The sequence below is a fragment of the Tupaia chinensis genome, unplaced genomic scaffold (assembly GCF_000334495.1).
Source record: "Tupaia chinensis unplaced genomic scaffold, TupChi_1.0 Scaffold142542_1, whole genome shotgun sequence".
Taxonomy (NCBI): domain Eukaryota; kingdom Metazoa; phylum Chordata; class Mammalia; order Scandentia; family Tupaiidae; genus Tupaia; species Tupaia belangeri.
In genome coordinates this window covers 389177-411299 of record NW_006202391.1, presented here as the reverse complement: position 1 = coordinate 411299, position 22123 = coordinate 389177, and the positions used below count along the sequence as shown (strand labels likewise).

General features: G+C 58.8%; 1 protein-coding gene across 1 annotated transcript in view; it reads right to left on the bottom strand.

Annotated features, from left to right (window-relative positions):
- The window catches only part of AACS (acetoacetyl-CoA synthetase), a 34881-nt gene extending 12763 nt beyond the window's left edge, over nucleotides 1-22118 (bottom strand). Inside the window, exons 1-7 of the mRNA XM_006163531.3 lie at nucleotides 21986-22118; nucleotides 16389-16492; nucleotides 13758-13878; nucleotides 8360-8473; nucleotides 6005-6102; nucleotides 2045-2159; nucleotides 1756-1837 (exon numbers count right to left, since the gene is read on the bottom strand). Coding sequence (XP_006163593.1) covers nucleotides 1756-1837; nucleotides 2045-2159; nucleotides 6005-6102; nucleotides 8360-8473; nucleotides 13758-13878; nucleotides 16389-16492; nucleotides 21986-22118 — 767 coding nt within the window. The remainder of the gene's footprint in view (nucleotides 1-1755; nucleotides 1838-2044; nucleotides 2160-6004; nucleotides 6103-8359; nucleotides 8474-13757; nucleotides 13879-16388; nucleotides 16493-21985) is intronic.
- Nucleotides 22119-22123: the final 5 nt, after the last annotated feature.

The window sequence follows — 22123 nt, the reverse complement described above, 5'->3', positions numbered from 1 at the left end:
CAGGGAAAGCGTACCCCCCAAGGTAGAGATACCCAGGTCTCGAAAAGCTTGCCCCACAATTCTTTATTATTTTTATTATTTATTTTAATTTGACTAGAGAGAGAGAGCAAGTGAGAAAGCAAGCCACCAGGTCCGGGACTTGAACTGCAGTGGGCCATGTGGGAGTCCAGCACCCTTAACCACCACGCCACTTGCCGGCCCCCTCGATTCTTTTAAGAAAGGCTACGTAGGTGCAGCTCCGAGAACACTGGGATGAATCCGACTTTGTCCACATCGAAATCCGTCTCACTTTCTATTCTAAATTCAGGTGCCCACGACTCTGCCTGGTGCTCAGGACACATGGCTTGGCGCTTCGTAGATGCCGGAAAGACAGAGAAGCTGGGGTCGGTGATCACGCACGGCTACGAACCCCGTACGCGGCTTGCTCACACAGCTGCCACGCGTGCTGCCCGCCCACGTGCGCACAGGCATGCACACTGAGCCTTGAACGACAGGGTCTGAACCATGCGGATCCACGTACGGGCGGCTTTTTCAGTAAATATATGAGAAAACACAGTACAGTACTGTAAGCGTATTTTTCTTCCTGGCGTTTTCTTTCTTTTTTTTATTTTCCAGAGGACGTGTGCACGCCAGGGAGAGCGAGAAGGGGAGAGGGACAGAGCCCCCCGGGGAGTGGTCACACCACAATCCTTGGTCCTCCACGTCTTCCTTTTGGGATCGGGGCACACGTGTGTGCATGCACGCCCAGCGTGTCTTTCAAGTTGCTGGGTCTAGAACTCAAACCGTGTGATCGGGTATGTGGGACCCAGCTCCCTACCCACCAGGCCACAGGGTGTGCTCACATTCTTTTCTTTTTTTATTTTAGAGAGAGAGATTTTGCTATAGGGTACGTGCACTCGCCACAGAGACAGAGACAGAGACAGAAAGTGAGAAATCATCCCTCAGGGGAATGGCCATGCTGCAATCCCTTCTCCTCTATTCTCCTTTCAAGACCTTGGGCATGCATGTCACACACACCCAGTGTGAGTTTTAAGCCCCCAGGTCCGGGACTCGAACCGTAGTCAACTATGTGGGAGTCCAGTGACTTAGCCATCACGCCATCTGTTGGTCCTGTGTGATTTCCTTTCTCTAGCTTGCTAACCAGACGAGCCTTGCTGAGCGCTGGCTTATTTCACGTCACAGCAGCCCCAGGGGCAGGTCCCACCACACCCTACAGAGGGACGAACCGAAGCACAGAGGTTCATCTCTTGCACAGGGTCACGCGGCCGAGAAGCCTGGTAGCGGGAGCACAGCACATAACCAACCACATAGAAAACACAGGCTGATCACTGTCTAGGTTATCGGGGAGGCTCCCAGCCGGCGCCCCAGGTCTGGGAGTCAAAGTTTTATATGACTTTTCAAGTGTGCAAGGGCTGACCACACTTTGTTCAGAGTCAACTGCACACGGTAGTTCCAAAGCAGAAGGGCGTGCCTGAGGCCGGGAGGCAGGGCCGGGAGGCAGGCCCGGCACTCCGACCACACCTGAGGGAGCCGGGTGGGAGAGGGAGGTCCAGGCTGTCTGCCACTCCTCCTCTACGGCCTGGGGTGACTCTGGGGGCCTCTGCTGCCACACCCACACAATGAGGGTCATAACTAAAACCTCCTCCACCCTAAAATGCCGGGACTGGCCGGAGCGGAGGCCCCACGGAGACGCGCACGGGGCGGCGTCGAGGGCGCCCGCACAGCCGTGTACCGTGAAACGCGGCCGGCTCGTACCTGTTCGGAACCTTCGAGATGTCTATCTTCTCCCTGGAGGACACGTAGGGAATGACCACCACCGTTTTCAGGTCTGACAGCCCTGGAGGAGAGAGGACGGGGTACAGGCCACGGGCGCTCAGCGGCCGAGTCAGTCTGCGGTGTGCCGGTCTGGGCAGGGACCACCCAGGGACTCGCAGTGGCCGCTTCAGGGAGTTTCTGACTCCAGAGGAGCCTACCTCTAAGGGATGCACACGGGAGCACACGCACGCGCACACGCACTGAGCCAGCGTGGGGGACGAGAGCCCACCTTTCACCACCTGCTGCAGCTTCTCCAGGTGGCTGTGCTCCTTGCCATTGTAGACCACGGCCTCCACCGAGAAGAGGAGCTTCGGCTGGATCTGCGAGAACCTGTCCAGGACCCCCTGAAAGTGCAGGGGCGAGTCACCGCGGGAACCAGCAGGCCAACCGCTTGGCACATCAGGGAAGGGGCACCCTCGCGTGTCCCCACCCGGGGCCCAGAGAGGGAGCCAGCCGACACAACGCCCAGGGAGGCCTCACTGTCCTGCCACAGGACACCCAGGGGTCCATGGCCATCAGGAGACGGGCACCCACAGGGGCGTATCTGCCCTGCCAGAGACTCCCCTTGACCCACAGGACCTCTAACACGCTCCCGTGCAGGTACAAGGAGCAGCCCCTTCCAGAAAGCCGTGGTGCACTGAAGCGGCCCGCAATCCGGCTCTCTGAGTCTTCCGCTGAGGAGGGCCCTGAGTCCTCTAAACCCCGTTCTTGTCAGCCCAGTGCAGAAGCCCGCGGATGGGTAGACTAGCTATCGGGCCCGTTTTTATTATTTATTTTTTATTGCCAGAGGGCACATGCTCTCCTAGGAGAGAGACAGAGACTCAGAGAGGGAAAGCACCCTCCAAGAAGGCAAGGCCACACGGCCATCCTCCCCGCGTCACCCCCCTCCGGGCCCTGGCACACGCGCCCACTGGTGTTCGCCACAGCCGGGCTAACTAACCCCCCCATGCATGTGCAGCCCCAACCCGAGTCCACACGGCAGCCCGTTGTGGACACCAAATCCCGGAAGCGGGGCTTCTCAGACCGCGACCGTGCTGCTCTGTAAAAGCAGCCCTCGGGGTCTGCAACAGAAAAGCCGACTCGGAGCACGAAGGACATTCGGCTCACGGGGTTCGGCAGAAGGGCCTGTGACCAAAAGCGGCGCCATCCGGAAACTAGAAAGACCCGTGTCTCCAGCAGAGATCCTCAAGCCCGCGGAGGGAGCAGGCCCAGACCCAGGAACCCCTGCCGGCTTCTGCCCCTGCACAAGGGCAGCCTGCAGAGGGCAGCAGAGTTTGGCCGGCCAGTCCCAGGTCCTCCTCGGCTCACAGGTGTGGTGTCCCACGTGGCACGACACCGGCCGCCCCTGTAATGAGAGCAGCCAAGAGCGTGGCCGCCTGAGCCTGCCCCAGGGACCGAACACCGACGGGCTCTGCCGACCGGCTAGACGCACGCGTGGAGGGAGAGATGGGACGACGCCCAGTTTCTGGGCAGGGCAGTGAAGGCGGTATCCCACAGGCTCCGGTCAAACAAGGGCCAGCACCGGACCGGGCGGAACAGAGGGGCAGAGCGAAGGAACGGGGCAGGCAAGTCTCTGCAGACACAGACCTGAGCCTCTCCTGGGAAGGCCGTCTCCTGGCCTGCTGCCAGGGACGGGAGAGCGGGGCCACGCTGCCACCTAGAGCCGCCTTGGCCAGGCCTGCGCTCGCACCAGGCGGCTCTTGCAGCTGCTGACCCAGGAAGGCGGTCAGTCAGGAGACCACGTCTGTACAGAGCCAGCCTTGGAACGGGGTCACCCAGGACCTGCGAACAGGGGTCGGCTGGGCGTGGCCTCTGCAGAGGACACCTGCACAGGTACAGCCCACCTGGAGGAGGCAGCCTGGAGGACAAGCGACAGGCTCAGGGCAGCTAGAGCTGCTGACCTCACCTGCCTCCACCCAGAAAGGGCGAGTCCAGAGCTGAGGGTTGGGTCTTCCCAGGGGAACTCCATCCTGGAGGCTGTGGACTGCCCCAGGCTACCCACATGGCCCCCACAACAGCCTCAGAGCCCATCACACATGGTTAAAAAGCTGCACTTCAATGCCAACACGCCCCCTAACACTCACCAGTGGCTACTCTCGCTGACCTGCCAGGAGGTCCAGCCTGCCCCACCCCCACTAGGAGCACCTGCTGCACCCTCCCGGCCCCTCTCCACCTGAGGACGCCGGAGTACCAGGCTGGGAAGTGGCCCTGGGCCCAACCGGGCCACCAGGTCTGCCTGTGCCCCACGCCACCCTGCCTCTGTGCCCTCTGAGCCCCCCAACTTGCATGTAGCTGAGACCTGCCGAGGGAGCTGAGAACCACCAGACCTGGAGCCTGGGCCCAACCCTCACAACTCCCTGAGGATACCTGCCCCGAGCTGCTCACAAGCCCTGCAGAGAGCAGGGGGACTCAGGGGGGCTGCACGTGGGGGTTCGGCCTCTGGTCGGTCCTTGCTGAGCAGAGGTATCCTAGGGAGGCAGTCTGGAGAAGGGGCGGGGAGGCTCCTGGGTGCACAGCGCGGCCGACCAGCCATGGAGTGGGGGCTATGGTGGTCACCTCTCCCTCGGGCCCCAGGCTGACATGTGGGGTGAACCAGCAGTCAGCCCTGCTCCAGGCCCGTGTCTGCGGTCCCCTTCACTTCGTAGGGGGGAAAACCACCTCGAAAACCGCTACCGAAAGCAGCCCGGGCTGAGCTGCGTAGCACACGCTGGACACTGCTGTTGGTGGCCGAGCCACGAGGGCCCGGGGCAGCCTCGCAGCCCCCACCAGCCAGGCGTGGCAGTGCATGCCTGCGAACTGGCTCCTCAGAGGCTGACTCCAAGGAAACACGACAAAGAAACAGGCGGCGGGACCAGCAGGTGGCATGGTGGTTAAAGGCGCTAGTGTCCCACATGGTCGACCATGGTTCGAGTCCCGGAACTGCCGGCTTGCTTTCTCCCTTTCTCTCTGGTCAAATTTAAAAGTAATAATAAATAGAAATAAATGAATAAATAATTTAAAAAAAGAAAAAGAAACAGGTGGCAGGTGCTGCTGAGCAAGGCCTGAGCCACATGGGAAGGCCTGGGGTTCAAGTCCTGGGAAGACCTGAACATGCCGAGTACACCTGTGACCCCGGCTGGCTCGAGGGCTGGGGGAGGAGAGCCGTGTGACAAGACCCTGTCAGGGCGCTCACTTTGGCTCGCTCGCGCTCTCTCGCTCTCTCTCTCTCTCTCGGAAATAAAGGGAAAAATACCCCACCCCAACACACAGAAGCAAGCCTCAAGGGAGACCTGTGTCTAAGCTCACGCTGGAAAGGCCCGGCCTGTGGAAAACCCTGACGGCTGACTGCTGAGTGCGGAGCCCAGTGGCCAGGCTGCACCTGTGGCCCTGCCGTGGTCACCAAGGGCCAGTCCTGCCCTGTATGCGTGAACCCCCGTGCCTGCCTCGACAGCCTGCCCTGTCCTGTAGGTGAAGTCTAAGGCACAGAGAGGGTGGCTGACTGGCCCAGGGTGCACAGCTAGCAAAGCCAGCCAACTGTGTCAGACAGAGGTCACGGGCACTGGGCGGAGGTGGACACATGGGTGCCACGTCCTCTAACGGGGCCTGTGCTCGTGGCTCCTGAAGGCCCCGATCCCTGGCCCCCAGGTTCTGTGCAGGAAAGGCCCTGGCTGGGCAGTGGCTGTGGTCTCGCGCTGCTCCTGGCAGGGTGGTCCCCAGAGAACAGTGGCAGGGCAGCCGCGGTGGGGCTTAGCACACCTCCTGCCCCTGCCCGAATGCACCCCGGGCTCCCGCGGTCCCTGGGGCGGCATGGAGTACCCCACACAGCTCTGTGAGCTGCACTCAATGGCCGCAGCACGAGCTGTGCTCGGGGGACCCTCAGGGAACCACATGCTCGAGGGTCACAGCGAGAAGGACAAGGCATCTCACGCTGGGCCTCAGCCACACTGGCCTCTGCGTGCAGCACCTGCTGAGGCCACCCCCATGCGTGGATGGGGACCTTAGGGACACTGGGAGGAAGGCCATCACACTGTGGGCCTGGGAGTCTAGAGGGGATCACAACAGCGGCTCCGGCCAGCACCACTCGCTCCGTACACGGCTCCCAGGGAACGCCGCCCCGCAGCCCCCGCCAGACACACAGGCAGTGCCCCACAGGGACCCGGACCCGCTCACATCGAAGTCGGGGGCGTCCTCTACAGGGACTCGTACTCACGTTCACACCGAAGTCGGGGGACGTGGAACTCCAGATGGCGCCGATACTTGCCGCAGCCAGCATGGCCTCCACGGCGTGCTCACCGTTGGGCAAGTAACCTGTCGGAAGAGGTGACAGGGCCGGCCTTGGGACGGGGTGTCGGAGATGGCCGACTTCGGAAAGGTTCCCGAGAACCAGGGCCCGCGTGCGGGCAGGGGGCAGCCTTGAAGTGCCCATGAACGGAGGCAGCCCCGTGCCCACTGTGCTGGGTCGCCTCCCTCCGGCGTGGCCACTCCCCGCCACCCCTGACTAGCCACACTCATCAGAGTGACCCTGTGGCCCTGCGCGCCCAGGCACCCTCCCTGGCCCGTCCTCCCTCCACATCCCGCACTCCGGGTCCGGGCACGTCGGCTCCCTTCGCTCCTCGGTGGTGGCAGGCGCCCCGCCCCAGGGCCACGGCACGGCACTCCGCTCTTCGCTCTGCCGAGCACACATCCCACTCCCAGCCCACATGAAGCTTCCTCAGACAGCCCTCCTCCGAGGCCACGCTGCCCACCCCGTGGACTCAGGTGCCCCCGCTGGTCACCCAACACATACTGTGCTCCTCGAAGCTCGCCAGACTCCCCTGACCTGTGAGCCACGGCTGTCTAAGGCCTCTCCCTCGAGGGGAGGGTCACCCCGGTCACCACGCCCTGCATACCAGGGCCCTCAGACATCTGCTGCCAGGCTGGCGGGTGCATGGACAGGGGACAGAGGGTGGCAGACGAATGGACAAAGGGTGGGTGGGTGGAAGGAGAGGAAGGAGAGAAGGAAGAGGCAGGGGACCCGAGGGCCCACCAGGGTGAGCCTGAGGGTGTGCGGGGGAACTCTCGTCAAGGGCCGAGACAGGGGTACCCGGCTGGTCCCTCTCTGCCAGCCTCCTCTCCACCTCTGGCAGGGGCTGAGCGATCAGGTGGATGCGTTCTCTTATCTGAGAGGAACCAGAGGCCCCGTCCTGGGCTTCCCCCCCAGCCAGCTTGCACACAGGGGGCCCAGCCTTCTGCTCTCCACAAACACAGCCGGGGAGCGCCCTGGGGAGGGGAACGCCCAGCCGAACACCTGGTCACGGCCCGGCCTGCACACCCTGCCCATTACTGAGGGCGAGGGGGTCAGGGCCCTGATGGCCGGGGCCTCGCCTCTGTCTTTACCTGCTGTCCCCCGACACACCTACCCACGTCCAAATTAACTGCAGCTCAGGGGCAGGCAGGTCTATCTACAGGCCTGAGCGTTTTCCCGAAGTCAAGGTGGCAGGAAAACTGTCACCTAAATCGCTCTTCAGAGGGAACCACAGCTCACTCCCTGAGGGACGCTGGGAGGCAGGCTCAGGGAGAACGAGCCAGGCCTCAGCCCCTTGCTTGCCGTGTAGACGCCAGCCCTGCTCCTCTGGAACAGTCCCCCATGCGGCCTCAGCCCAGGCTCGGGGGGCCTGCACCCCACTCCCACCTCCCTTGGGCTCTGTGCACCTTTCTGCCCTAGCTTCATAGTCCCAGGGGTACGGGGCAGAGGCTCGGGCAGGACTCTGGGGAGAGGGGGTGAAGGTGGACGAGGCCTTTGGGACCCAGGCACCGGCCCGCTATCCACACCCCACTCTGCCCGCAGAGACCCTCCCGTCTGCCTTCATTCACCCCACCGATGGGTACTGACCGTGCACCCCGATATTCTTGGAGCTGTTTTAGGCTCTGGGACAAGCAGGGACACAGCACAGAGAACTCCCGCCCTCACAGAAGAGGGCCGCCTTTCAACCACCGCCCTCCTCGTCTGCTTTGGCCTTGTGTGCGCAGCTGAAGGCCGCCGTGGCCCCGTGCGGTACGACAGCACTCTGCCTTGCTCAGAGGCCAACCTGGGTGGCCCACGGCCTGAGGGTATGAGAGCTGGATCCCGAATGGCCGACCACACGGCTCAGGCGCTGGCCCCAGCAGCTCGAAACCCGCACCAAGCACATGTGCACACATGCCCCAAGTCCTGACAGGACGGAGAAATGGAGAAGGGAGTGACACATGACCGCTCCTGTTGGGGCCTCTCCCTCTCCCTCTCCCTCTCTCTCTCCCTCTCTCTCTCTCTCTCTCTCCCCGTTGGGGCCTCTCTCTCTCTTTCTCTCTCCCTCTCCCTGTTGGGGCCTCTCTCTCTCTCTCCCTATTGGGGCCTCTCTCTTTCTCTCTCTCTCTCTCCCCGTTGGGGCCTCTCTCTCTCTCTCTCTCCCTCCCTCCCTCCCTCCCTCGGCAAGGACACACCCTCTGGCAAACTCAACAACAACCATAAGACATTGTCCCAACCTTACGGGCCACTTACTCGCTTTGGTCCCCTCAACAAACCATCAAGAGCACTAAACCTACTCACCGACTACCCGGTCACCCTTCTTCACACCCGTTTTCCTCATGGCTGCGGCAAACAAAGCCACGCGCTGCCTCAGCTCTTCAAAAGTCACCTTCACAATTTCTTCCTTGCCTTCCCCTGGGAAGAGAAAAAAGACACATCATACACGGTCCCTAGTAGGAAGGAAGGCTCAGAGTCACAGGCGCCGGGGGAAACGCACCTGTTTCAGGGCAGGTTACCGACCCGCGCCCAGGGACGGGTCACACAGGTACAGGGACAACATCACACAGGTACAGGGACGGGTCACACAGGTACAGGGACGAGTCACACAGGTACAGGGACGAGTCACACAGGTACAGGGACACACGACAAGACGGGTCAGCTCGGCTTCGTGGAGAAGAAAGGTGTGTGAAGGCAGCCTTGGAGTGAACGGTGCTGGCGGAGTTCGCCACTTGACGGTGCTCTACTAGGGCTGCTTTTACCGAGTGAAGCACCCTTTGGGTTTTGGTTGTGAAGGGGTTTTTATACTATTTTGGAATAATTATAGATTCGTAGGACATTGCAAAGATAGCACAAAGGGGTCACATGTCCCCTTCGGCTTCCACAGTGGTACATATCAAAGCCTAGGACGGACGTGAGCAGTGTGTGCAGAGCTCTGTGTCCTCCTTTGTCACCCTATGGCACCTCCCTTAGCCACCACCACACAGCTCTACGCCTGCTCCCCCTCCCCAGGGCCCCCCATCCTCCTCCCCACCCCAGGCCATCCCCAGTGGGGTCTCCAGCACCGTAATGCTGTCATGTGGAGAACATTGTATCAGCTAGCCCTGAAGCCTAGTGGTTAAGGGAGCGGTGGGCCAACCAGGCTCTGAGTCCCGGTCCAGCAGCTTGTCGGACACCAAGTATGTGCGTGTGTGCCCAAAATCTTGACAGAAAAGAACAGAGGAGGAGGGACTGTGGTGTCTCTGCCACTGAGAAGTGAGCTTGCTCTCTATCTCTCTCACAAGCACGTATGCCCTCTGGCAGCTAAAACAATAATAATGTTATATAAGTGGATTCCTCCAGAAGGTGGCCTTTTGACATTGTGGTTTTTTTTCATTTTTGCAATGTGCTTAACATTCATTTAAGTAATTGCATGCATCAATAATTCAGTCCTTTTTACTGCTGATTAGTATTTCACTTTGATTTCGTTTCAATCATTTTTTACAGATTGTAAAGATAATGCAAGCTCACTGTAGAAAATTTGGCAATTGCTGGAAAAAGTATGAATTTATAAATATAAATTAAATGATCAACTTCACTAGTTATCAAAGACATGTACATTAAAACAGTGAGATTCCAGGCCAGCAGGTGGCATGGTGGTTAAGGCACTGGACTCCCACATGGCCAACCACAGTTTGAGTCCTGGACCTGGTGGCTTGAAAATCACATCTGGGTATGCACGTACATGCCCAAAGTCCCAAATGGAGAAATGGAGAAGGGACTATGGCACGGCCATTCCCCCAGGGACTGATTTTTTTTTCTTTCCCTCTCACTGTCTCGTCTATCTCTGGCGAGCACAAGTGCCCTATGACAAAAACCTGAAGATAGAAGAACTGTGAGATGCTAGTTTTCACTAGCGGACTGGTCAGGATGGAAAAGGGTGGTGCGGCAACCAGCCTCCATGACGACCCCCAGTGCTCTCTGCTCCCAGCACAGGCTACACACACCTGACCCGCGTAGGCGCCATCTCACTGCGGAAATAAAGCGATTCCTGAGCCTTGGTCACGAAAGACACTGCAGGTGCCACTCGACTCCGGGGGAGCCAGCTGCAGCCTGTGAGGGTGCTCAGGTCCATGGAGAGGCCCACATAGCGAGGAGCGGAGGCCTCCCGCCAACAGCCAAGAGGGCGCACCATCCCGATGCGGCTCCTCCAGCCTCAGTCAAGCCTTCGGATGACTGCAGCCCCTGCACAGCCTCAGCAAGTTCGAGAGGCCACCGCTAAGCTGTCCCGGAACATGGACCCATAGACACTCTAAGATCATAGCAGTCTCTTGTCTTGAGTCATGGCTTTCTGATCATTTAATGTACGGCAAGATAACCACATTTTTCTCTGCAAAAAATGTGTCATGACTTTTCTGACAACCCAATAATAAAGCACGACTCAATGTTGTGACAGTACACAAAAGCTATTTGAATGTACTTTCTGAAGGAAAGGTGTTGACCACTAACTTTTTTATTATTTCTTTATTTTATTATTATCATTATTATTTTAAGTTTGCTATAGGGCACATGCACTCACCAGAGAGAGACAGGGAAAGTGAGGAAGTTAGCCACCGGGTCTGGGACTCAAACTGCAGTTGGCCACATAGGAGTCTAATGCCCCAACCACCATGCCACCTGCTGGCCCCATCAACCACTATCTTTGATACAAACTTTTATTTATTTATTTATTTATTTATTTATTCGTTTATTTTTAGAGAAAGATTTTTGCTATAGGGTGCATGCACTTGCTAGAGAGACACAAAGAGACAGAGAGACAGAAAGCAAGAAATCACCCCCTGGGGGGATGGCCACGCTGCAATCCCTTCTCTTCTATTCTCCTCTCGGGATTTTGGGTATGCACTCACACATGCCCAGCATGAGTTTTAAGCCACTGGGTCTGGGATTCGAACTACAGACGACAACGTGGGAGTCCAGTGACGTAACCACTATTCCATCTGCTGGTCCCTAATGCAAACATTTTAACCCTGATTGCTAATTGCTTTTCAGTTCTACAACAGAAAGTATGTCTATTCCAAAGAGAAGAAATATCTTAATTTTGGTCTAAATCTGCCTTTTTCCTATTGGCTAAAGTTGTAACACGCTTGCCTAGCATCCTTGTCTCGGGCAGCCTGTTAGTATCTTCTCCAGCATTTCCAAATACTGGGTAACCTGACGTCCACTCTGCAAAGACCAGACGTGTGAGCAAGCAGCTGTCCAGGTGGCACGGCTAAGGTGTGCTGCCTGGCCGCACGCGCTGGAGCGTGAAGTGACAGTGCACACGCTTGTTCCAGCAGAGCGTCACGCTGCCTCACCTGGGATCACACACAGAGGGCTGAGCGTGCTGAGAACACCCGGTGAGCACAGAGCGGAGCCCCCCGAGCTCCCGCTGGCACGGCAAGGAACAGATCAGAAAAATACGCAGAGAATGAAACCCATGACCCTGTCACCCATAGCATCCATGATCCTGTCACCCATAACAGCCCCAAGCCAACAGCCAGCCAGCTCAGGACCCAGCTTCAGCGAGATGGCCCGTCTGTAAGTGGGATTCGACCCCTGGCTGGAGGGCGCTTACTCCCACTGCAAAAGTGAAGAGGGGAGCTCACGAAAAGAAGGATGTCAGGGCTCACCCCGTAGTCTGGTGGTTAAGGGAGCCAGATCTCACACGGCTGACCAAGTGGTTCAAATCCTGGCCCCAGCGACGTGAGAAGCACACCAGGCAGGTGTGCATGGGTGCCCAGAGGGAGAAATGGAGGGAAAGAGAGTGGGGGTGCTTTCCCCCTCTCCCACACTCTCTCAACCATTCCCTGTTGAACACACGCTCTCTGAAAAAACATTTTTAATTAACAAAAATGAAAATGAAAAAGCAGGGGCTCAATATCTAACAAGAAGGGACGGCAGGAGCGGGGAGGAGTGCGGGCAAAGGAGGGCTGTCGCGGGCGCAGCGAGGTGGGATCAGGGCGCAGGCGGCAGGCTGGGTCTGACACGAAGAATCGGTAACAGTAAGTCACCAGACCCAGAGACAGAGGCACCTGGCTGGAGGCAGCCCGTGTACACCCAGGACTCTGGGGAGCGCACGCCCCGCCCCGCCCGACTTCTGGGAAGCCTGGCAGTGCGGCACCAGCCGTCAGGTATGGCACTGTTCTCCAGTTAGGGTTTTATTTTGTTTGTGTGTTTGTTTGTTTGTTTTTGCCAGAAAGTGAGTGTGCTCGCCGGAGAGAGACAGAGAGAAAGAGAGAGAGGGGGAAAGTGAGAAAGCACCCCCTCCAGGGGACGGCCCCTCCACTCTCCTGGGGTTTTGGCAGCGTGGGGCTTTTTCTGAGTCACATCTGACCATGTGCACTTTCCAGGAGGGAAACCAGGACCTCCCGGCGGTCTGAGACGCTGGGTAAAAGCACAGCCTCACTTAGGGGATCGCGGAAGGAGGTGGGCGAAGCTACCTCCTAGACGGAGTCAAGATCCCAGTTCTCTGAGATGGGGAGAGGCAGGCTGGCTGGCGTCCCGGCAGGGTCTGCAGTAACATCACACACTCAGGGTGGGGCGGGACGGGCCTTGCAGAGTTCCTCGTGGACACACACAGCGGACACACAGACTGTCCACGCCATGCAACGCTGCCGGGCCACAGGTGGGTGATACTCGGGATGAGCCAGCATGGGGCCATCCCTCGAACACAGGCTGAGTGAGGGGAGCAGGCACCCAAAGCCACCCAAACGCCCAGTATGACTGCACTTGGATGGGCTATCCAGGAAGAGGGCAGGGGGAGGGGTGACTGCCAATGGCTGTGGGTCTCTCCTGAGGGGAAGGAAGTGTCTAGAAGGCACAGCAATGGCCGCACAACCCCATGCAGTTCTACAGACCACCGTGCGGTGCACGCGATCCTTTCTTGGTCAGAAACAGTGTGAGCTCACCAGAGGGGGACAGAGACAGAGACAGAGACGGGGAGGGAGAAAGCATCGCCCTGTGGGGTGTGGTCACGTGCAATCCCTCCTCTGTTCCTCCGGCCTGTCGGGTGTGCGGCATGCACATGCGTGCCCAGTGTGATCTCCGAGCCACGGGCCATGACTCACGCCACCATCGGCCATGCGGGACCCAGCTCCTGTAACCACCAGGCGACAGGACCACCTGCAGCACATACTCGAACAAAGTGAAACAGGCATGCGATCGCATCCCAGCTGACAGGAAGAGCCTCTGGCCGCCCCTGCCTCCTGTCCCCAGCCTGAGCCCACCAGCCCTCCCTGCAAGTCCCTTACGCAATCTGCCTGGGACCGGCACTTGGAGATTCACCTGGACACGCCATGGGCATGCATTTTACACTATTGGCACGTCCTCAGAGTGCTGTGTATGGGACCAGAGATGGCGTAATGCTTACGTCTCTGGATGCCCCCCACGTAGTCAACCGCGGTTTATAGTCCCAGACCCGGTGGCTTAAATTTCATGCCAGGTACATGTGAGCCCAAAATCCTAGGAGGGGAATAGAGGAGAAGGGATCGTGGCATGGCCATCGCTCCTGAGGGGGGATTTCTCACCTTCCGTCTCTCTGTCTCTCTCTCTGTCTCTCCAGCGAGCACACATGCCCTATTGCAAAAATCTCTCCAAAACAAGAGAGAAAAGCCTGCCCGCAGTCCCTGGTGCCGGCGCGGCCCCTGCATGCGCAGAACGGAGGCAAGGCCACCGTCAGACTCACGTGCGACGTAGAGGGCCACATGGTCGTTGTCCTTGTGCCGAAGGAGGTTCTCCGCGTAGTTCAGACGGCTGCCTCTGAACCACTCGGGGACATCTGCGATGCCTTTCGACGTGTCCACGACCTGTGGAGAACAACCGCGAACCAGGACACACGCGTGAGCTCGAGACCACACGAGGCCGAAGCACCTCTGCCCCCAGGCGCCAGCTGCCTCCTCGCCTAGGAGTCCGGAACTCACTCCTGGGGCCAGCTCCGTCTCACAGGGGAACACATTGCTCCACGCAGGCCGAGCCCACAGGCAGATTGCAGTCTGAACCCCGGCCCCGTCGGGCGGAAACGTGCCAGGCAAGCGCCCAGCACTGGATGAGTTGGCAGGAACAGCGGAGGTGCTCCTCTCTCTCTCTGTCCTCGTGGGTGCTCACTCGCAATTCTTTAAAAACCAATTTATGGACTGAACTTTGGACTGGACTAAAAGCTTGAAACTGAAAACAGAAATTAACGCCAAGGGAAAACAATCCTCCCCAGTAATTTACTCTTTCAACAAATATTTACTAAGCACCTACTTCAGGAGACAGGAGCGATGAGGCCTGCCCAGGTGCCAGGCTCCAGGGAACATAAGAAAACCAGCTGGTCGAGCTCCAGGCTCGGCCCCTCCCTCCACGTTCTGGAAACCTGATCCTTTGCTTCCCTCCTTGAGGTGTGGAAACCTTGATTTTCTTCTCAAAGGGCCAGAGAGCAGGCTTTCGGAATGGCCTGCCCCAGGAGACAGTATGTTGCACACTGAAGAATGTAATGAAACTGGGGCCGGCAGGTGGCGTAATGGTCGTGTCACTGTACACCCACGTAGTCGACTATGGTTCAAGTTCCGGACCCAGTGACTTAAAACTCATGTCAGGAGCGTGTAAGTGTGTGCCCAAAATCCGAAGAGCAGAATGGAGAAGGGATTGGAGTGTGGCCATCCTCCCTGGGGGCTGATTTCTCATTTTCTGTCTCTCTGTCTCTGTCTCTGTCTCTCTGGCGAGCACACACACTCCACAACAAAAATCTCTCTCAAACAAAAGAAACTACAAACAGTTTTTAAAAACACCACGGGGCGGGGTGTGGGGGTCAGTGTAATGGTTAGGGCTGGACTTCCACATGGCAGACCATGGTTTGAGCTCGGGACCCAGCAGCTTGCAAATCACACTAGACTCACGTGCATGCATGCCCAGAATCCCAGGAGAGGGGACCAGCAGACGGCATAGTGGTTGTGGCAGTGGACTCCCACATAGCCGACGGCGGTTCAAGTCCCAGACCCAGTAGCTTGAAACACACCAGGTACATGTGCATGTGTGCCAAAGATCCCAGCAGGAGAAAAGACTGCGGCATGGACATCCCCCTTGGGGAGTGATTTCTCACTTTCCCATTCACTATCTCTCTCTCATGTGTGAACACGTGTTCTCAGGCAAAATCCTTTTTTTTAAGAATTATTTTATTTAACCTTATTTATTTATTTATTTTAATTTGAACAGAGATGGAGAGAGAGAGAGAGAGAAAGCAAGCCTCCGGGTCTGGACTTGAACCGTGTTGGCCATGTGGGAGTCCAGCGCCCTTAGCCACCATGCCACCTGGCCACCTGCTGGGCTCGAAAAAAATGTATTTTTAAAAAAAGGGATTAAAAAAACACAAGAGATCAGCCACGGTGGTACGGCGCTGGTAAAGCACTCCACGAAGCTGCAGTCATGCGGGACGGTCCTGGGTTCACCCCCTGCAGCCTCCCTGTGAGTGCCAGGCGGGCGCGGCCATGCATGCCCATGAGGCTGGGGCTGGGCTGTGGCATGGGGACCCTGTGGGGGTGCTACCTCTCCGTCTCTCTCTCTCACTGCAACGTGCGTGTACTGGGTGTCAGTACGGGAAGGTAAACCTCACGGGCTGCTCCGCTGTCTCCCATATTCCATAGTCCAGCTCAGCCAGTCAGCCCTAACGGTCCGTCCGCAGTCCTGTCTGTGTGCACAGCCACGGTTCCTGAGGTCACAGCACTTGTGACGTTAATGCCGTGTGTTCCACCACAATGGCACATTTAGAAGACTTTTTAAGTCCTGACTCCCTACCCCGAGGGTCACTCAGGTCCCCAGGAGAGGCCTGCCTGGGCGCTACGGCACAGGACTCACGGACCGCAGGGTCTCCTGGGGTCCACGATGGCTCGTCTTTCCATTAAGTTTTAGTGACAGTGTCTGTGACAAGCGAGAGGGGGGTTTAATGAAGGTCTAATGCCAGCACTCGAGGGCAATGGCTTTTTCTCACTGACATGGAGCTTTAAAAACATACATGGTGCAGGCCAGCCCTGTGGCCCAAAGGTTATGGCATCAGACCCCACAGGGCCGAGTCTCCGACCCCAGCAACTCGGCAAAGTGCCGGCATGTGTGTGTGCAGGCCGTACATCCCAGCAGGAGGAGGGGTGGAGGGGAAGGTGCTGCAGTGTGACCAAAGCCCACCGGCAGTGTCTGCACGCTCTCTCCCTCCCTCTGGTGAGTCCCCGTGCCCTCCGGCAACTAAAACAAAAAGAACAGAAAAGAAAGCAGGGCTCAGTGTTCCCGAACACTAGTACCCGCTCCGACACTCGAGCACGGACGCACACCGCGGGCTGAGTCCTACCTCGTCGTACATGCGCGAGAAGACCAGCCCGCTGAATTTCCAGAACTCGGCCCAGAAGTCCGCGTACGACTCCACCGACCAGTGGTACAGGCTGTCGTAATTGTCTAGAACAGAGCAGACGCAGCCTCAGTGCAGCCCAGCAGGCCGACAGCGGGGACGCACCTGGGAGGACGCACAGGTAGGCGCCCGCGCACCCGGGGAGGAGCGGTCCAGGTGGGGGACAGCCGTCTCTGCAGAAGCTTGCCACACCATGGGTCCCCGAGGCACGGCGAGGCAGGACTGTGACGCTTCACCACCAAGCCCACCAACAGGGCTCTGGAGCCACCGTGCCCGGGTGCATGGGAATACATGGGTGACCGCCTGAGGGCACAGGTGAGCTAACCCGTGATACGGGAGGGGAGGCAGAGGTAACGCAGGGCCAGGCGGTTCTCTGGGAGCCAAGGCCCCCGAGGCGCCTGTGGGTAAGGGACCCCAAGGCTCCTCTCACGCCCACGGTCGTTTTTTGTCTGTTTTAATTACTTTGGACCTCATAAATGGCAGAGTTCCAGCGGCAAAAACTTCCCCAAACTGATAGAAGAGACGCCCCAAGCCTCGAAACGCAGGCCTCCATGGAGACCCTCGGAAGCCCACGACTAGCCAGTGCCGTGACACAGCAGCGAAGCACTGCAGAGAAGCCAGCCCCTCATGGCCACCAAGGCTTGAGTCTGGGCCACAGTGGCTTGTATGAGACACTGGGTGCACACGCTCGTGCCCGGAGCCCTGGCGGGTGGAGAACTGGAGGGAAAATAATATTGCAGCATGACTGGCCCCACTGGAGGGTCTCCCTCTCTCTCACGTGCACGCACACACCCTACAGCGTCAAAGAAACGGAGGAGGGGGAGTGGCTAAGGCAGCCAGACCCCACATGGCGAAGCCCGCAGTAGCTTGAAAAGCACGCTGGGAGCAGGTGTTGCAAGCCCCAGAGCCCAACCTGATGGAGATACGAAGGAAAAGAGAAAAGAGGTGACATGACCAGGTCCCACGGAGGGTGCTTTCCTTCTCTCTCTCTCTTTGTCTCTCTCTCTGTGTCCTCCACCTCCCCAGAGTACATACCCTCTAGCAAAGACGTGTTTAAGCCCATCACAAAAGTGAAACCACCCACAGCCTCTCAGAGTGGGAACATACCCCAGCCCCCGAGTCTGGGGGACAAGCGGCCACAGTGGCATCTCAACGCCGTGAGGACCCTGGGAGGCCACCTGGCCTGGGCCACCTCTGTGCAGAAATCTACCATCGACACTCAGCAGAGCCCTCGGCACGACTCACCACACAGGTGGCCAGGTAGACGCCGGCTGACCACAGGCACGTCTGGCTCAGCCTGCACGATGTCCCAGAAGAACCTGAACTAGCTGCCAAGACTTGGAAACCCATTTTTAAATGAAATGATTGGAATTCTGGCTTCTCCTGAGAAAAGCAAGTATCTGACCATGGCAGGCAGCGAGTCACACCTACTCACACACACCCCCTGGGGCTCCCTCCCTACCCTGAGCAGGGCTGCCGTGCATAACCAAAAGGACTTTGGAAGTGGCCCAGTGTGACTGCCTGGGCCAGGTCATGGGGACACCGCAGTGTCTACCCTGCTCCCTCAGGTCACCTGCTCGGAGGAGCCAGAGTTACGTCCGAAGACGCGCGAGCAGTCTTACACGGCATGCCCCCTGCCCAAGTGCCACTCCTCAGCCCTGAGCCAGACCCACCGTGAGCTGCCCCAAATTCCTCACCCACAGAAGCGCACAGCTAGCGTCTGCTGTTTTTTATCTGTTTGACCAAGAGGTGAGTGTGCTCATCAGAGAGGAGAGAGGGAAGCACCTCCATGAGGCCTGGTCACACTAACATCCCTTCCCCTCGTGTCTCCCTCCCTCCAGGACTGTGGGCACACACGCACATACACCCAGCATGTTTTCAAATCACTGGGCCCAGGACTCACACTGCTTGGCCAGCCATGCGGGCTCCAGCTCCCTCGACCACCTGGCCACTGGCCAGCCTGCCTGTTTCAAACCGCTGAGTCCTGCCCCCTAATTAGAGCAGCGCCTGCAGCGTGTCTCCTGGGGCTGTGCAGAAGGACCAGCAGTGGATAAGTAACCCCACACACAGCGCCCGCCAGCAAGAGCTGAGGGACAGCTGCCCACCTGCCCCCACCCATGCAAAAGGCAGCAAAGGCAGAGGTCGGGGCAGGGCCTCTGGAGGCTCCGCCCCGTGGGTGCCAAGCCCTGAGACCACCTGCTTCCTTAGCTGAGGGGTGAGTGCAGTTCTCCACTTGGTAGACCTAGGATGAGGACCATGTGAGTTAGTAGGAGGAAAGTGCCAGGGCGGGGTCTGGTGTACAGAGAGCACTCGCTGAATAGTAACTACTATCACTATCTCTGGAGGTGTCTGAATTTTCACCCCTTCTTCCTCTCCACCTACGAGGACTTTGGCCAGCTCACACTTTCAAATCTCAGCCAAAGAGAGCCTCAGCCCTCGGAAGCGGCATCTGCAAGCCCAGTGCACAACGAAGCACTAAGAAGCAGACACTGGTCTGCCCCGTTAGCCGGGCGTGCTGAGCTGCATGAACTCAGGCCCTGTCTGCCTGGGCTTTCTCCCCAGCTGCTCTCGAGCTACTCGGGAACAGGGACTAAGCCTTCTGCCTTCTATCTTGGCAAACTCTGTCCCAGCTGCTTGCGCCCAGAGGTATTTGTGGCTGGTGGAATACAGAAAGACACTTGGCACCATCCTCCGAAGAGCACGTCCTTTGAAGCTGGCACCACTCTGCCCCCTAATTAGAGCAGCGCCTGCAGCGTGTCTCCTGGGGCTGTGCAGAAGGACCTGAATCACAGCAGAGGGGCGGGTCTGCAGGCTGCACCTGACCCACCTGCATCAGAAGACCCCTGAGCCCCTCCTGGACTGCGGGGGTACACAGGAGGCCTGGGTGAGTGTGGCTGGAAGCAGTGACAGGACAACCAGCACACGCCTCCGTGGGGGAAGAGAATATGAACTCTGCCCAGACCCTGCTCCCCTGAAATGCAGGGAACCTCCGCCAATCTTGGTCTGGGGAGACAGGCTCATGGGGGGCCGCTGGAGTGGGGTACTCTCTCTTCCTCCCTTCCTGCCAATCAGTGCCCTCTGGGGCCGGAGCAAGGCTGCGGGGGCCCACGAAGCTGCATGCCTGCTCTCGGTGTAGCCAGCCCACAGCACTGCTCGGGGCTGAGTGTTGGCTTCCAGCAGGCTGCGGTCAGGGCACAGAGGCTAGCCATAAGAAGGCTCTCGAAAACACGAAGAAGCCCCAGCCATGTCCACTGAGTGCAGAGAGACGACATTCCAAGAGCACAGTCAGGGCCTGGCAGGTGGCATAGTGGAGGCGCTGGACTCCCACATGGCCGGCTGAGGTTCGAGTCCCAGACCCAGTGGTTTGCTATCTCACTTTCCCTCTCTCTCTCTGGTCAAAGTAAAATAATAACAATAATAATGGCTAAAATTAATTTTTTTTTTTTAAAAGACAGTGATCACAGAGAAGGAAACATTCGAGTTGGATCTTTTTTTTTTTTGGAGAAGTTTTTTTCTCTATAGGGCGCGTGCACTCGCCAGACAGACAGAGAGAGACAGAAAGCGAGAAATCGCCCCCCAGGGGGGATGGTCACACTGCAATTCCCTCTCCTCCATTCTCCTCTCAGGATCTTGGGCACGCACGCACACGCGCCCAGCGTGAGTTTTAAGCCACCGGGTCCGGGACGCAAACCACAGTCGACTACGTGGAAGTCCAGCGACATAGCCATTACACTAACTGCTGGTTCCCATTGAGTTGGATCTTAAAGCCAAGGCAGAATATCCAGGGCCAGGCTGGCAAAAAGATGAGATTTCATCGACAAGAGTAGCGCAAGGGGGAGGGACCAATGAGAGCTCTAACCTCCCACCCGCAGCTCCAAGGGCCGCCATGTGGAAATGCAGAGCCAGAAGCCCCGGGGTTTGCAGAATGTGGAAAGCCTGCTGCCTAGGTGTGTCTCCCGACGTGTAAACACAGGCCACAGCAAGTTCAGGGGTCAGCTCTGGCCCCAGGCCACCGGTCTGAGAGCCTCGAAGGTAGACAAGCAGCTCAGCACACCGAGACTAGGAGCAACGCAGGACCTCGCAGGCCGGGTGCAGAGCTGAGCACAGGCCTGGCCACGCCATGTCGCCCACACAGCCGCCCCCTGTGCTGGTCCCCATCCGTGCCCGCTTCACAGGTGAGGAACGTGGCAGCCAGTTCACAGTCCAGGGAGCCAGACCCAGGTCCCCAACCCTCTCCACTTCCCCGGAAGGTTGTGTCCCTTCACAGGGCAGCCCTGGTGTGAAATTATTTCACAAAGTTTCAAGGCTAGACCAGCATCAGAGAGAATGTAATCTCAGAAAATGTCCTGGGGGGCACGGCTGCCTCCCTGCCCTCCCCTGCACTTCCCAAGGTGAGACACACACTTGTCCTGAGTGAGAGGAGGGAGCCAGGGCATCTGGGTCAGCAGGGAAGGGCCCCCTGTAGGCCCTCATGCTGGCCATGGCCTGGAAGCTGCCCGGTGGCACTGGCAACTCTGAGGTCAACAAGGAACCACCAAGGCTTCGAGCCAAACAGTGACAAAGGCACACCTGTGCTCAGAGGACTGGCAAAGCAGGGTGCACTGGAGGAGGCAGGAGTAGCAGAGACTTGGGAGCAGGAAAACCCACCCCTGTTCAGGAAAGACGGAAGGAAGCTGCAGGAGGGCCTGGCAGGAGGCAGCTCAGGCCTCCAGCCCGTGAGGCTGGTCAAGGACAGCAATGCCACCAACAGAGGTCCCTGAAGCCACTGAAGGCGTATGAAGGGGAACAGAAAGCCAGGCACCTGACGAGGGTGGAGAGGCAGCTGGAAGAGCCCGGGCAGCAGGAGCTCTGGGAGGGATGCTCCTCACCCAGAGAAGACCCAGCCCCACCCACGGGACAGGTGGTTTCTGAGGGCCAAGGCGCCAATCGGTTTTGGGGAGCTGGGAACGTAACATAGTGAGATCCCAAAGGAGGGCTCCTTCCTGCCTGCCAGTCCTTCCAGGTGCAGAATTCCAGGCTGGCCTCTAGGCCAGTTTGGGTGTGAGGAGTGGGGTGTAGGGGGAGCACAGGGGCTGGGGCTGGTGAGCGACCCCCACTACTTGTGGAGAGGAGCCGGAGTCAGAAAGGCCCTGCATGGAGGAGGGAGCCCCGCAGGCTGGAGGCCGAGACCCCAGGAACCCCCGTACAGGTGGGAAGCCTAGCCAGGGCCTCATCAACAGGGGGCTGCAGGGCCAGCGGGTGAGGCCAGGGCGAGGGCGGCGCGCACGGAGATGCTGCGCTCCGAAAGAGTGCGGCTCCCACGGGCGCAGCGGAATGCAAGACCGAAGCCCCCAGCCTGGGACGGCCCCGCCAGCCGACTCCGACTGCGCCGAGCCCAGAGCCGGAACCCAGCTCAGGGGCCATCCTGGCACACGAGCGCCCTGACAGCTACGCCCCGGAAAGAAGGCGCCCCACCCCAGGGGAGGGGCCTCGGCCAGGTGGTCGCTCGGAGCTCCCCGCTCCCAGGAAGGCCCCGGCGGCCCGGCCGCGCGCCCACTCACCGAGCGCCAGGCCGCAGGCGGCGCCCACGGCCGCACGGAAGCGGTCCATCTGCGTGTCCTTCTTGCTGTCGGGCTCCCACATCACCTGGCACTCCATGATCTCTTCCTGCCCGGCCCGCGCCTCCTTCGACATGGCTG